Source organism: Candoia aspera, chromosome 18 (genome assembly GCF_035149785.1).
Source record: "Candoia aspera isolate rCanAsp1 chromosome 18, rCanAsp1.hap2, whole genome shotgun sequence".
NCBI classification, from domain to species: Eukaryota; Metazoa; Chordata; class Lepidosauria; order Squamata; family Boidae; genus Candoia; species Candoia aspera.
In genome coordinates this window covers 1,716,954-1,730,303 of record NC_086170.1, presented here as the reverse complement: position 1 = coordinate 1,730,303, position 13,350 = coordinate 1,716,954, and the positions used below count along the sequence as shown (strand labels likewise).

The window sequence follows — 13,350 nt, the reverse complement described above, 5'->3', positions numbered from 1 at the left end:
AAATTCTTGTTCGGAAGGCGGTACGTTGAGTTTTGCCCAGAGGCTAAGACTGAAGACGACAGGCCACTGAAAGCCGGCTATGCTTGTACAAGGAGACCATGAAGAGTAATGCGCCCAGAGCAGGGACTCACACAGAGAGGCAGTGGGCAACCTCCCTCCATTTGTGGGAGTCCCTGCATCAGGGATGTTCAGTGATCCGGTTGGCAGGCAGAGAAGCACTGGAAATAACCCGCCTTGCAAGAGGGCGACAGGAAGCAGCCTAGCCTGGAATGAAAGGAAGTTGCTAGTCCTCATGGTCTGAAGAGAAGGGAACACTTTAAGTTGGGTCTTTGGAACTGAACCAGGGTATTGATTCCTGACACCGAGCGACAGCCTGTCTCCCTGGATTGAGGCTTTCTGCCCATCCCAGTTGGCTGCAATTACTGTACCCTGTTTTTCCCCGTTCTGAGCCTGAGTGGCATTTCATTCCAGCCAAGGACTCACCTGCTGGCTTGGGGCTCAGCATCCCAGCCCACTGAAGGCTCCAATCCGGTCCAGCTTGGCCCCGAAGCAGCCCCCCCACCGCCCCTTTTTGCTCCGGGGCTGGTGCCTCCTGGCGGCGCTGAGCAACTCGCCAAAAAGCTGCTGGAAAGCCGCGTCCTCCTGCAGGTTCCTGGCCCATAGAAACACCACATCCGGCTGGTCCAGCGCCCCAGCCATCAGGGACCCGTCCTGCGCCTGGTCCATCTCCTCCAAGCCTCTTGGGGGCTCCAGGCCTTCCTCCAACAATTTTGACAAACTCTGCAAGCAGGAAGAAAAGAACAGATTCCCTCTCTGCAGCCGGCCAGCCTCCTTGTAGCAAGAAATATGGTCTCTCCCCCCCCCGCCCCCAGTGGTATAATTGCAAGGAGTTCCAGGCCTGTCAGAATGGGGTGCCTTCCCTTGGTGGATGTGCTCAGCAGGAAAGGGCTGAGAGAGATTTGGGGGTCTGAGGACCTGGCATTGGAATCTCCCTCCTGCTTTTCAAGCAACTCTGCCTCGTAGCCCCAAGATTGTCCTAGCCAAGTCTCCCCACCGAAAGAACAGTATGCCAAGCTCATTTCTCACCGTGTTTGGCATTTCTCTCCACCGATGGTGGGAAAAGCCCCAGGGCTGGTCTTTACCCTGCAAAGGGGTCTCCATGGCCTCAGCAGAAATCCCCCAGGTGCAGCCTCCCCCTCACCTGGATCTCTGCCAGCGGCTTGGCTCTCCCTTGGCCGCATCCCAGGAGGAGAAGCAGAAGGAGCCATCCTGGGCAGGGAACCTGGCAGGCCATCCTTGCTCTGCAGTAGTTCCTCGAGCAGGGACCCCTTTGCAGTCCTCCTCCCCGCCACGTGCCAAGGTGAGCCGGCCTGTCCTCTTGGCTGCTTTTATATCTCCCTTAAGCCCTCCCGAGCCCCCCTCCCAGGTGCCAGGAAAGGCTCGGGGATTGGTTTAGGTCTGGCTCATCCTTTGTGGACGGAGGAGGGGGAAACGGACCCAGCATCCCTGCTTATCATCCCTTTCTCTCTCTCTCTCTCTCTCTCTCTCTCTCTCTCTCTCTCTCTCTCTCTCTCTTTCTTTCTTTCTTTCTTCCCTTCTCTGCAGGTGGAAACCACCTCGGTTTCTGCCGGGCGGAGCAGCAAGCGCAGATGTGCTCAGCAGAGATCAAAACCCCTGGGCACGCAAACCTTGGCCACTGCTTGCAGGCTGCCTGCGCCCATCCCATGCTGGGAAGCCCCCCCCCCCCGCGCTTAGCTAGGTTGTTTTGATGGGTTGCCCACCCCGAAAATAGCGAGTGAGAACAACTCCAAGGGAAAAAGAGAGGAAGCTCTTGGAGAGATGCAAAATGACAAATGGATTCGTTTCCCTCTATTTCTGGATAGGGCAAAAGGGACTGGGAGGATTCAGATGTTGGCCTGCAAAGCAGAATCCTCTCTCCTTGTACGGAAAGCGGAAAGCGGGCTGGGCAAACTGGAGAATTGGTTTGTTTATTATCCCTGTAATGGGGTGGAGGGGGGGTTCTTCACATCTAATGCAAGATTTAAAAGGTCTGCGCCCACTCGGGAAGCGGACAGTTTCAGCTTAATGGGGAGGGGCTGTTCCCAGTCATCCACCCTCCCAGGGTAAAGTAGCTTGAGCCTCCCCAGCCCTGAGCACAGTTTGGGGTCTCCCCATGACTCCAGCTGTGGGTGGCTTAATGAGGTACCTCTGCCTGGGTCTCCAATTAGAAACTTTCCATTAATTTTTCAGAAGGTTTTGGCGGACGTGCTGCGAACAAAGAGACTGGCCAATTTCATAAATGCCGAAGCTTACAAGCCAGTTTGGAAGAGAGTCCATGGCGGGGTGTGCACGGGGGCGGGGGGTGTAGGGTCTGCCTCCTCTCTCATCCCAAAAGACAGTTGTCTAAAAGTTTTGAGGCAGGCTGGAGGAGAAGAAGAAAAATCTTTCTGTTCCCTTGCCTATTTTTTACTAAGTGGGAGAAGCTTCATGTTTTTAAAAACTGCATGAAAACAACCCAGGAGAGGTAATATTTTTCCAAGCAGGCTGGTGGAGGGATGGAAAGGGAGCGTCACCTGTTGAATGATCACTTGCACTTACACACAAAGCTGGGGAAGAACGGCAAGGGGGCTGATATGCGAGAGGCACCAGTTTGGAAGCTGCAGTTCTGCCCCCCCCCCTTTTTTTTTCTTTTGGCCTCTGATTTTTTTTCTCCTTTTCTTCCCCTTTCCCAGGCCAAAAGAGGGGGACGACAGAAGCCCATAGCGTGGTGCTCCGCTGCCTCCGAGGATCCTCTTCCCAGGAGAGATGATGGCAATATTCATACACATGCCTTGACTAAATGGTTGCATTCACAGGACCCCCCTGAACCTGCTTGTTGCCTTTTCTAGATTCAGTCAGTTCTTTGAACTGCAAACAAGCCCCCCAGCTTAACCAGTGTTAATGTTAACCACATTTAGCATGTTTGTTGCACAGGTAGGATTTGAGCTGATTGGTATAAGCGTGCAGAGCCCACTCAGGCAAAGACTTAACAGCAATTCCTTTTCCAGCAGGCCAAACGAGAAGGACGAATGCAAAACAATGTTCGGTCCAGCTCTACGTTTTCCTCTGTTTTCTGTGGGTGGACAGAAATCAGCTGAATTTGGCTCTTGGACTTCTGATGGAGTTCAGCAGGGCTGACTGCTTCCCCCGCTGCTGGCCCTGTGCGTAAAACCAAGCAACGCCTGCCATTTCGGCGTGGCAATTACTGGCAGAACCAGGAGTCCCGGTCGCTAAGCAGTGAAGGTTAGCCCCTGGTGGCTTTCGGGCACATGGGTGACATTTGGGGCCTCCCAGCAGAACTGCAATGGTGGGGGGGGATTTCCTTTTTTCTGCCTTCCTGTCCCTTCTTCCAGGAGCCTGTATGCGGGGCGGGGGGATTTCTCTGCTGCTTATGATGTTACCCCCTCCCTTGTAATGCTCAGTGCCTAACTGTCTTTACAGCTACAAATTCTACTTGTAACACACGGGTACGTATCATATATGCCTCAACAGCTCTCGGATTTCTCTGTTTAATACTTAACAATCATAGATTCCTTGGAATAGAGCTAGCCCTGGCTTGCTATACAGAGTTTGCAGTTGGCTTCTCTGAGCTTCGGGAAATCAGTTCCACGGTATCGATTCGGTTTTCTGCAAATGTTTCGCCCCCTATCCCAGCGAGGCTTCCTCACCGCCATGGTTCAGGAGCGCAGGCTTCTTAACAACCTCCTTTCAAGTAATAAATATTTTTGCTCCAATATTGGTCCAACCCACTTTGAAGCAAGGTAACAGCTGCAGAAACTTAGTTTGGCGTTGAGCGTTTCTCTTCTTCTGCCTGTCCTCATGGTCGTCAGTGCAAACTTGATGGTTTCTCCCCGCTCTGAAGCAAAATGCCTTTCTTGTTTTCTTCTGCCACGTTGTGGCATCCAGCAGCCTTGGCTCAAAACGGCGAGAAGTCACAGTCCCGTTGATCAGCCGCAGCAGGTCGGAGGTGGTCCTGGAGGACAGGAAACACTGGAAGAGTTTAGCCAGGTTCATCTATCACATTTTGCTGATGGTTAACGAAGCTCGGTGGGACTGAGTGTTGGAAGAGATTGAACCTGGCGAGGAACCTGCTGTGGCTGTGCTTGTGGGCCTCCCCAGAGTGACAGCCCTCCCAGATTTGGGGGCAATCCAGCGGTGGTGACACCCCAGCAATAAAGGCTGGGAAACTGAGCTGTAATAATGAAAAGTCAGCAGATTTGGATGGTGCCCTTTGGGTACACAAAAAAGGGAACACAGACTTGCAGAGACAGACGTCCTTTTAGGAAAAGGATTTAAACGGAACTGCAGCCACCACTTGTCGGATTGTATTTCCATTCAGCGGAGCTAACCAGCTGCTAGCTTTTAAGAGCTAGGCTGCCTCTGCTGATCAGATGACCATCCCAGCCCATAAGTTGCCTTTTCTTCTGTTGATGTGTCCAGTCCTCTTTGAAAGCTGCCCAAGTTTGGAGAGATCCAAACAGGGCCCCCCTTGCCGGCAAGTGAAGATGGGCAAGACCCCTGTTTTTGCCCTCCTGGCCTCTCTCGAAAGATGTTCCACAAAGGAGTCTACTTAGCAGGGCCCTCATTCTGCTTTGGAGGCTGCAGGTGAGGTGGTGACGAGGCTTTCAAAGTTCGCCCGTGGTGGAGTGCCCCTGTAGAGAAGCCACAGAGGGTTTCTTTTCGTAATTAGCAACATCTCTCATTTCTGCCGGCTGAGAATCTCCTGGGGAAACCCAAGGTGTGTTTGGGGCCAGCACTATCCATTCCTAAGCTAGGTAGTAGCCAGCGGTCAGGAGATACACTTGGTGAATTATTTGCTGCTTTGCTTTGGGCAGTGGGTCCTTTCTATAAATAACAGGAGAGCAGAGGGCTGTGTCAGTGGAGATGCGCTGCATTTAGTTCTGCGCCAGCGTTTCAGATAGATTGCCTTGGCACCTGGAGGCCCCCCTGGCGAGTCGCCCATCTCTCTTTCTGTTTGAGATTTAACATTTCCATCCAGGCTTCCTCCGTGACTGTGGAGATTAGCCACCAGCTGCTCTTTCTAATTCTGCCTTGACCCCTTTCAAAGCCAGCTGGTTCTGTGAGGAGCGGGGCACGTAGTGGCATCGACTCATTCCCTGAAACTTCCCCTTTGTAAATGTTAGAGGCGGAGAGGGTCTGCCGCCTCTAAGCAAAATGGCTATTAAAAGAATTAATGGGGTGCCTTCGCTGACTTCTGACACCGAATGCGTCACGTTTGTGAGCGCGTCATCGTGCAAGGGTGGCCCTTTTGGTGTTGATCAGAACCGCAACACCAAGGAGAGAGCGGGGTTAAGGTGTTCCTCCTGAAAAATAACATGTGGTTAGGAAGGAAAGCGGTTGGGACCAACAATGCGTTTTCAGCGGGAATGTACATTTGTAGACTGGACCCCAAGTGCTGTCTTTTTACAGGGAGCTAATCAGGATGTTGGCATATAACAAATGTGGGTTGCATATTCAGCTTCTTAGAGTCTCTTGCAAATAGTTTTATTTTTTAAAAACCTGAATCTGCTTGCAGAGTTTTCCGCTTAGCCCTGGCCAGTTGTTTTGCCAGGAACAGGCTGCAGTCGAGATCCAGCTTTCCTAAACTGGAATGGCTCTGATGAAAGCATTTGCAAGCAGCCCGAACAGGCCTGGGGCCACGTTTAGGAGCACCCCCACACTCCAAACAGCCTCCCTTCCCCAGTGATCCAGCCACAGAAGTGAGCCCTCTAGATCCCGTTTGCCAAAAATCTCCCCCCGACACATTCTTTCCCTGCAAAAGATGTTGGGTGACCCAGCCAGGGCTTTTCCCCAAAAGCACCTCCTGGGAGCAGCCATGTGCCTGTGTGCTGCAGGACCGGGGCAGCGGGCTGGGGGGGGCAGATGTCAGAACGGTTGCTTGTCATCACTGCAGATTAGAAGCCAGAGTTTTGAAACCTCACACTTTGGAGATGCTCGATAAGCTGCTCTCGGGGCTGCAGGCCCAGAGTCTGAGCGAGGGTAGCCGATAAGTCTAGCTGTCATCTCGTTGTTTGCACTTCTGCGGTTTGGCGAATTTGCTCCCTCCCCCCCTCCTTTATTTCCAGAAGGACCCTGCAGCCACCAAGGTTTCAAGAGCCGTGGGCAAAAGGGGGTCCAGAGTTTTATTTCCATCTTGGGGATCTTGGAATGAGTTTGGGTGTGTCAGGACGGAGTCTCAGTTGAGGAAAAGGAGGTGCTCAGCTTTCAAAAAAAGGCTTGGGGGGCTTTCCAAAGGGAGGCTTGGTTGTTAAATGCGAGGAGGGCCCTGCAGGGTTCAGCAGTGGCCTCTCTGACTCTGGGTTCTGCATCCAGCAAAAGGCAGGTTGTCAGCCAGCCAGCCCGTTGAAACACTCCTGAGTTCAAATCCTCCTCCAAAGCGTGAGCATGGGACGGTGCTGCGGGTACATTTTTTCTCTGCTCCAAAATGAACAATCATTCCTGTAGAAAATAGGTTGTTTGAACGGCTGTTCTTAGATGAAGCAGCTGCTGGGTAAATCCCTGTGCAGTTTTGTGTCTCCTTGGTCCCTGCCCCCTCCACCAAAAAATATGCTTTCCCCCCCTTTGCTTTGCTTTTTTTAAAGGGTGTTCCGCAAAGTGCCATTTCCATGGCTGGGCAGACCTGGGTAACTTTGCCTTCACAAGGGGATATCCCCCCCAGGGCTGACTCCAACCCGCTTCTTCTCTTCCGCCCTTTCCACGCAGAAGGCAGAAGCAGAAAAGGAAGGCCTTCCGGGGGAGTTTCTGGTTCCCTCCCCAAATGCCTGGCGTTGTTGACTTTCACCCTCCCCCAGAGGATGGTCTTGTGGTCTCCGCTCCTCACGGATCACACGCTGCACTCCTGTTGGGTGTTGAGGTGTGAGAATGTGCGGGAGTCTGTGACATAACCCCCACCCCACCCCGGAAAAGCCAAGGATGGCCAAGCCCTCTCAGGGACTCTGGTTTGCACCAAGGATGGAGATGCTGTCTGGCCTCTGAGGGTCTAATATGGTGGTGTCACGTCCAGCTGTGTTCGACTCTGTGCCGGCAGGGATGTGAGTGATGGCCGCACTAGGGCTCTCGCTGCCCCCCCAATGTACTTAAAATCAATTTTAAGAAATGAAGGATGCCTCCAAAATTCAGGGGGGAAAGAGACAGAATTCACCTTCCCACAAGGAGCACAGCACCCTCCTTCCAGCCGGGCAATTGCCCGGCCACCCAGAGACCCTTGGCAGTGGGTTTAGTAAACGACCTTCCAACCTGGAAGGTGGGGTTTTGCCTCCAGGACCTGGTCTGTAGGCCATTGCTCACCCGTCTCTCTGTTGAACTTTGCAGGAATCTTGCTCTGGGCTTTTAACCCTCCTCCCCCAGCTGGATTCTACCCTGGCCATTCTGGAAAACACCAGCCGAAGCGTTTCCCAACCTCAACAGCTTTCAGCCATGTGGACGTCAGCTTCTGTCACGGCCTCGAGGGCGCCTCCCTGCTCAGGTCAGCTACTTTTCCATACACTTATTTATTTTTATTTATTTATATTTCAAATTTCCATCACCGCCCATCTCCCCCCAAAAGGGGACTCTGGGTGGTTTACAATCAAAGTATTCCATTCCAAAATCTGTGGGGTTCCCCAATGTTCTTCCTCCCCTCCCTGCCAAAATAACGGTGGAATGGCGTGTTTCGCACACGGGGCGGCCTTCCTGCCAACTTTCCTTTTTTTCGGATGCTATCTTGCTGGTGTCCACTATCTGGCCGAACTAAGAGCTTGTCCAGTTGACATGCCAACCTCACACCTGACGCGACGCTTTGCCGCCTGCCGGTACACAGTAGTTTGACTACATTCCAATTCCCCTTGTCCTGTTTCGCCCAACATCATTCCACTTCTATTTTTTATTTTTTAGCGGCCCCTATTAGCCAGTAACGTGAGGCTAACAGCTTAGTCAGGGGCCCTATAAGTATTTCCTGGGGCACATTCCTGACTGATGAGAGTCCCTTTCCACAACCCTTTTGGGGTGGGGGGTGTCTCTCCAAGGTGTTTTTAGAAGCCCAAAGGGTGGGGGCACCTCTAAATTTAGCCATCTCTCTGCAGAAACAAACCAACACCTTCTCAGAATAGGACAGGATTTGCTCACGATATGCATATCTCTCTCCAGTAAGTAGGGGCCAGAAGCCTGCCCCCCCTCCCACTGCTCTCAAGCTCTATCCGCAAAGATGATGGGGGGCAAGTTGCCCCCAACAGGAAAGTTAAAATCAAAACCCAAGCAAAATCGAGGCTGCTTCCAAGAGAATCTCAAATACTCAATGAATTGCAACATATAATATGAAAGTAAATTCCCAACCCAAACAGTTAAAAATCAATACATGTATTTTTAAAAAAAAAACTGACTAGAATTTTTTAGACAATCCGAGCCAGTGTGGAAATGCAAATTTTCAAATCCAGGCAGAATAAAATGCAAAACTTGGCACAGATGATGGGGGAGTAATGAGACTAAAAAAAAAAAGCTTTTAAAAGGTCTGGGAGAGAACAGTACAAAAACGGTGTAGAAACTTTGTCAGCTCACCCTATAATGAACAGATCTGTTCCTAGGCCTATAAAATAAATTCAAAATTCAGGCTAACAATTTAATTTAAAATCATTTCCTTTAGAAGAAGGTGTTTTGCCCGTCAAAAAACGGATGGCAGGGTAAATCTGTTGCAATAGGAATAACATTGATCTGTTGTATGATTCTGCTTTTCTGTTGATCTGTGATACAAAATGCAAAATGTATGTGCTGTGGGGAGGGTCTTTAAAACACCCCCTGAAATAAAATTCTCCCTGTCAAAAGTTTGCCTTCCTTTCCTCACCATGTTTTCTGGAAAAACTCAAGAGCGACAAAGGTGCTTTTCCCCCTTTTTTAGATTACCCAGCTTGGTGGAAGTTGGCTTATTCTGAATAGCACAGGTTGGCCAGCCCTTTCAGCGGGGCCCCAAAACCTTCTTTTGAAAACGACCCGTGTGCCTAGATTGGCGTCCGTAGACCTGCCATCGCTCTGCGCTTTCTTTACTGTCTGTCTGCTCACCTTTTTCCAGCACCGGTAATTAAGCGAGCTCTTGGTTTCAGGATTTGGAGGTGTTGGAGTTACTGGTTAATGAGATGCCTGTTGGCCTGGTTGTGGCTTTGGACAGAAGAGACCTCTAGGGTCCAGCTGGGTTGTGGACTGGTAATTACTTGGAGATCCTCGTTAAGAACGTGCTAATGGCATCTTAGAACAATGTCCCTGAGGAAAAGGACGTAAACGGGGAAGAAAAACTCTGTGGGGACTTCGATGGCTAAGTCTGCCATCTAACCCGGTATCCTGCTTCCAACTGATGATGAAGGAAACTCAACCAGCTGGAAGGCAAACTGCCAGCAAGAGTGGAAGGTCTTGTCAGTTTTCAAATCTGATCCACGTCTTCCTCCTCTCCTTTATGAGTTGCCCACCCCACCCGCCTAAAGCCAGTTTACTTTGAGGCGTCTTCCAAGGCCACCTGCAGACTCCCCCACCTGTTCTGACTCTCCTGCCTTGGTGGGGCCGGAAATGTGGGAGAAGGCGAGGTCGGGGCCCGGCTTCGGTCTGTGCAAGATCGTGGCGCCTCCAAATTAGGAGACCAGCCTCGGCTGGCACATTCCAGTCCTGGACTTTCTGCGGAGGCGCTTCTGCCCCCTTTGCCTGGCACAGCTGAAGCGGACGTGCCGGGGCCCACATGGGGACTGGACAGACAGACTCGTCAGCCCAGCCTCCCCGTAGAAGCTGCCCCACAGGCCTTGTCCTGGCATCACCTGACATGAAGGAGGGGGCGAGACTTTTTCGGCTCTACCCATTCTTGGCCCTCGCTGCGCTTGGAGACACGTCAGCAGCCCCCCGATTCCCGTGCCTGGCTGATCCAAGGCATTGGATGCAATCCTGCGGTGCAGAGCCTTTGCGGCGTGGCTGAGTGGGCCACGATCTACACGCAGCCGCTGCGGGGACGTCGGAATGGATCCCAATGATATTGCTGGTTTCTACCCCTGCATCTCAAGTTTCTTTCTGCTGAGAATTCACAGGGATCTGGTGGTTTCGCCCTGGAAATTCAAAGGTGATTCATCCCCTGCCCAGGAGCAAAATCTCGATACAGGAGGGATCCTGACAAAACAGACCAATGTTTGCCGTTGGAGTGTCCTGAGTAAATTTGGCTTTTGGGAGGAGGGGACTGTTTGAGAAGCCTCCCTTCTGCCTAAAAAGGGCTAAAGAGTGAAGTGCAGAGCTAATGGCATCTGTGATAACAGGGTGTGCGAGCAGGCCACTTGGAGAAGGACAGGCCCCTTGGGTCCTGATGAAATCTAGTTGCTGACCATGTGCTGTGTCGTGGGGGCACATCTTTTCTCTTGGTTGCTTGGGGCCCAGAGACCAGCATGAAGCCACAGATAAAGCAATGGGTGGTGCCTGCCTTGACACAAAACATGGGTGTGAAGGCGTAAAAATGCAGTTAAAAACCATAAAGAAAGAGAACGGAGGAAGCAGCGAAGGTGGGGTTAGCATTAGTAACCAGGGAAAATTGCCAGGTGCCATTTAGTCACCCCCAGCTATCCAAGCTCCCCTTAAAAGTTTTGCTTGCAAGTGTTTCCCTGCCCAGCTCAGATGTTTTCCAGCTATGGAAACGTAGCTGGATAAAAACAATCAAATACGGACTTAAAATAACACCCTGGGTGAGGCACGACAGCTGGGCCTCGGGTGACACCTCGTGGCCGCCCCATCTAAGAGCAGGCTGGGTGCTGGGCTTGAGAGAGCCCTAAAAATCTTGGGCGTCACAGGAAAATCTACTGGGTGTTTCAGCTTCCTTCACAAACCCGGGCAGCGAAGGCTTCTCACAGTCTGGATAGGACTGCGAGGGGCCGGCTGCACGAAGATGAGGGGCCTGAAGCTTCCCTAAGGGCCCAGGGAAATCCTGCTCTCGTCCAGCGGGGCCAGGTGAGCTGGGCTGCCCCCCAGCATGGGTAGTGGGATGATGCGGCTCTCGGGAAGCGATGGTGAGTTTCTTGCCATCCGGATCCCTCCCAACGCCAGTGCTGATCTGTTGGGACGCAAGAGAAAAGTGTCCAGGTCTAACACTTTCAAACCATTTACCCCCTTGCCCTGCAGGTATTCCGCAGAACCCAGATCACCCTTTGGGATACTGGGGTGGGAAGAGTCCTGCCTTCATCGGGTTCAGACTGGATGACCTCGAAGGCCCCTTCCATCTCCTGGGGTCTGTGTAACTTTTCAGCTGCGTACCTCCTGCCCAGACGCTGAGCTTTGTTCTGCCTTCTTTTTCTGAGACAGCCCTGGATTCCAGTGGCAGACGAGGCTGTCATTTTGGACGCTGTAGTTCTTATTTCCCAATAACCAGTAAGTCTTCATTTTCCCTTTGCCCTTCAAAGAGAAGAGGGAGAGAGAAATTCAGTCAAATCTGATGCAAACACACAGCAGGAATCTGTGACTGGCACGGGTTTAGTTTTGCAAAACCTGGGCCAACGCGTTCAAAAGTATAAACTGAGGAGCAGTGGAGGACGAGGTTTCTAGGGTCTGAATTGTTGTGCTGCCTTCAAGGATGAGGTATTTTTTTCTTATGCAGCTTTTTTTTTCTTTTTAAGGATTATGGATCCATTTCAGTTTTAAACTGTTCTCATGCTTTCATTTTAAATGTATTAAAAATTACCTTTTTGTTTCATTTTAGCCGCACAAAGTTGTTGAAAGGCAGCATACAAGTTTTTTTAATAATAATAATAATAATAATAATAATAATAAATTTTGAACTGGCTTGGGGCAGGAAGTTAAGTCTTTTCCATCATAAGCACAGCACAGATGGATTTTTTAAAAAATAACTACAAGCAACCCGAGGCAAGAACTTTATTTTAAAAAATGTAAGCTGTTTGGGGCAGGGAAGTTTCCCTTTTGCTTGCTTCTTCCTGTGAGCTGCTAAAAACAGCAGATCCTTTGTTTTCTTTTGCAGAGCACCCCAAAGGAGTGGCTTTGATAAAACAGACATCCTCATAATAAGGACGACACAGACCTTCACCTCAATTTCGCCTCTCGGCTGGATGTCGTAGGCACCATCCTCAAGCAGTGCACAGTAGGTGGCTGAGCTGATGTGTATTTTCTGGGCTGGAAAGAGATCACCAAAAATACTTTTTTAATGCAGCTTCAAGTCAAAAAGAGAGGAATGCAAATTACCTATAATCCTTCTGGCCCAGGATGCCAGGTGATACTGAAGGTTCAATCTGGGGCTTTGGGGTGATATTAAACCTCCCAGCTGGGACCATCTTCCTTGTCTGCTAAGGGAAGATTTCATTTACCAAGGCAGACTTTGGTCTTCTCACCCAACATTGCTGGAGATTTAGAGAGGCGTTTCATCAGCCCTCCTCAGAAGCTGGACACCAAGCCTGAGGCTTGCATGAAAAATAGGAATTACCCTAAAACTAAACTAAGCTTTTAGTCCTCGTGATTCTGAATAAGGAGGAATATAGGCAGTTGGACCAGAGATCGAAGGTAGCCCTATTTACATCAGCTCTCCGGGACCTTAGGTCGAACTGAAGCTGCCCTCAAGGTATGGATCTGTCCGAGGGAAGCTCGCTACTCACGCAGACTGGTTGACTCCATGCGGGAGGCCGTGTTCACCGTGTCGCCAAAGAGGCAGTACCGGGGCATTTTATGCCCGACAATGCCGGCCACGCAGGGCCCTGCGGGAAGTGTGGAAAAGAGAGACGTCGAGACAGACGTGGCAAGTGGGTCCACCCTGGTGCAAAGCAAGGGGTGCTGCTGGGTTGGCTCACCTGTGTGAATCCCAGCCCGTAACTGCAGCTTGCTGGTAGGCAGGTGGGGAATTGCAACCTGCCGGACCGCTGCTACCAGATCCAGGGCCATCTTGGCGATCTCGTCGGCGTGCCGGGTGCCGTTCCTCTCGGGCAGGCCGCTCACGACCATGTAGGCATCGCCAATGGTTTCCACCTGGTGGCCCCAAGGAAAGCGAGTGCCACTCAGGATGAAGTTCCTTCAAATCCAGGGAGGGCGGACGGCCTGCTGCCCACTTCCCAAAACCCGAGAGAAATGTGACCCATTTGACAACCTTGGAACTTGGGGATGGATCCTCCAGATTTAAATTTTCTTTGTCAACATTGCCTCTTACGTTACCATCTTTAGCTATGGGTTTCTAAACTTCTTTTTTGGGGGGGGATAGTTTGTTCACTATTAAGGAAGTTGGAAATGCATTGGGAGATCTTCGTAGCAGAAGCCACTAAGAACTTAAGGAGCAGACTTTTTTTTAAGGATTTAATTATACATGGT

At 51.1% G+C, this 13,350-nt stretch overlaps 1 protein-coding gene and 1 long non-coding RNA gene across 2 annotated transcripts; one reads left to right on the top strand and one right to left on the bottom strand.

The window, feature by feature from the left end:
• Window positions 1-488: 488 nt before the first annotated feature.
• On the bottom strand, window positions 489-1,330 carry LOC134507214 (C-type natriuretic peptide 1-like). Its single transcript, XM_063317711.1, has 2 exons — window positions 1,202-1,330; window positions 489-780 (listed from the first exon to the last, which is right to left on the bottom strand). Exons 1-2 carry the CDS (start codon window positions 1,292-1,294, stop codon window positions 499-501), a joined length of 375 nt encoding a protein of 124 aa, XP_063173781.1. The 5' UTR covers window positions 1,295-1,330; the 3' UTR covers window positions 489-498.
• A 6,396-nt stretch (window positions 1,331-7,726) lies between these two features.
• On the top strand, window positions 7,727-13,116 carry LOC134506920 (uncharacterized). The gene is made up of 3 exons (XR_010068846.1): window positions 7,727-7,850; window positions 11,170-11,415; window positions 12,020-13,116. It is a non-coding gene; the product is annotated as an uncharacterized LOC134506920 (long non-coding RNA).
• The last annotated feature ends 234 nt before the right edge of the window (window positions 13,117-13,350 follow it).

Excerpts from the sequence above, each read along its gene's own strand:
- LOC134507214 (XM_063317711.1), bottom strand. The coding sequence starts at position 1,294 with ATGGCCTGCCAGGTTCCCTGCCCAGGATGGCTCCTTCTGCTTCTCCTC. Across the intron at positions 781-1,201 it reads AGCCGCTGGCAGAGATCCAG|AGTTTGTCAAAATTGTTGGA; the intron begins GTGAGGGGGAGG and ends TCCTGCTTGCAG.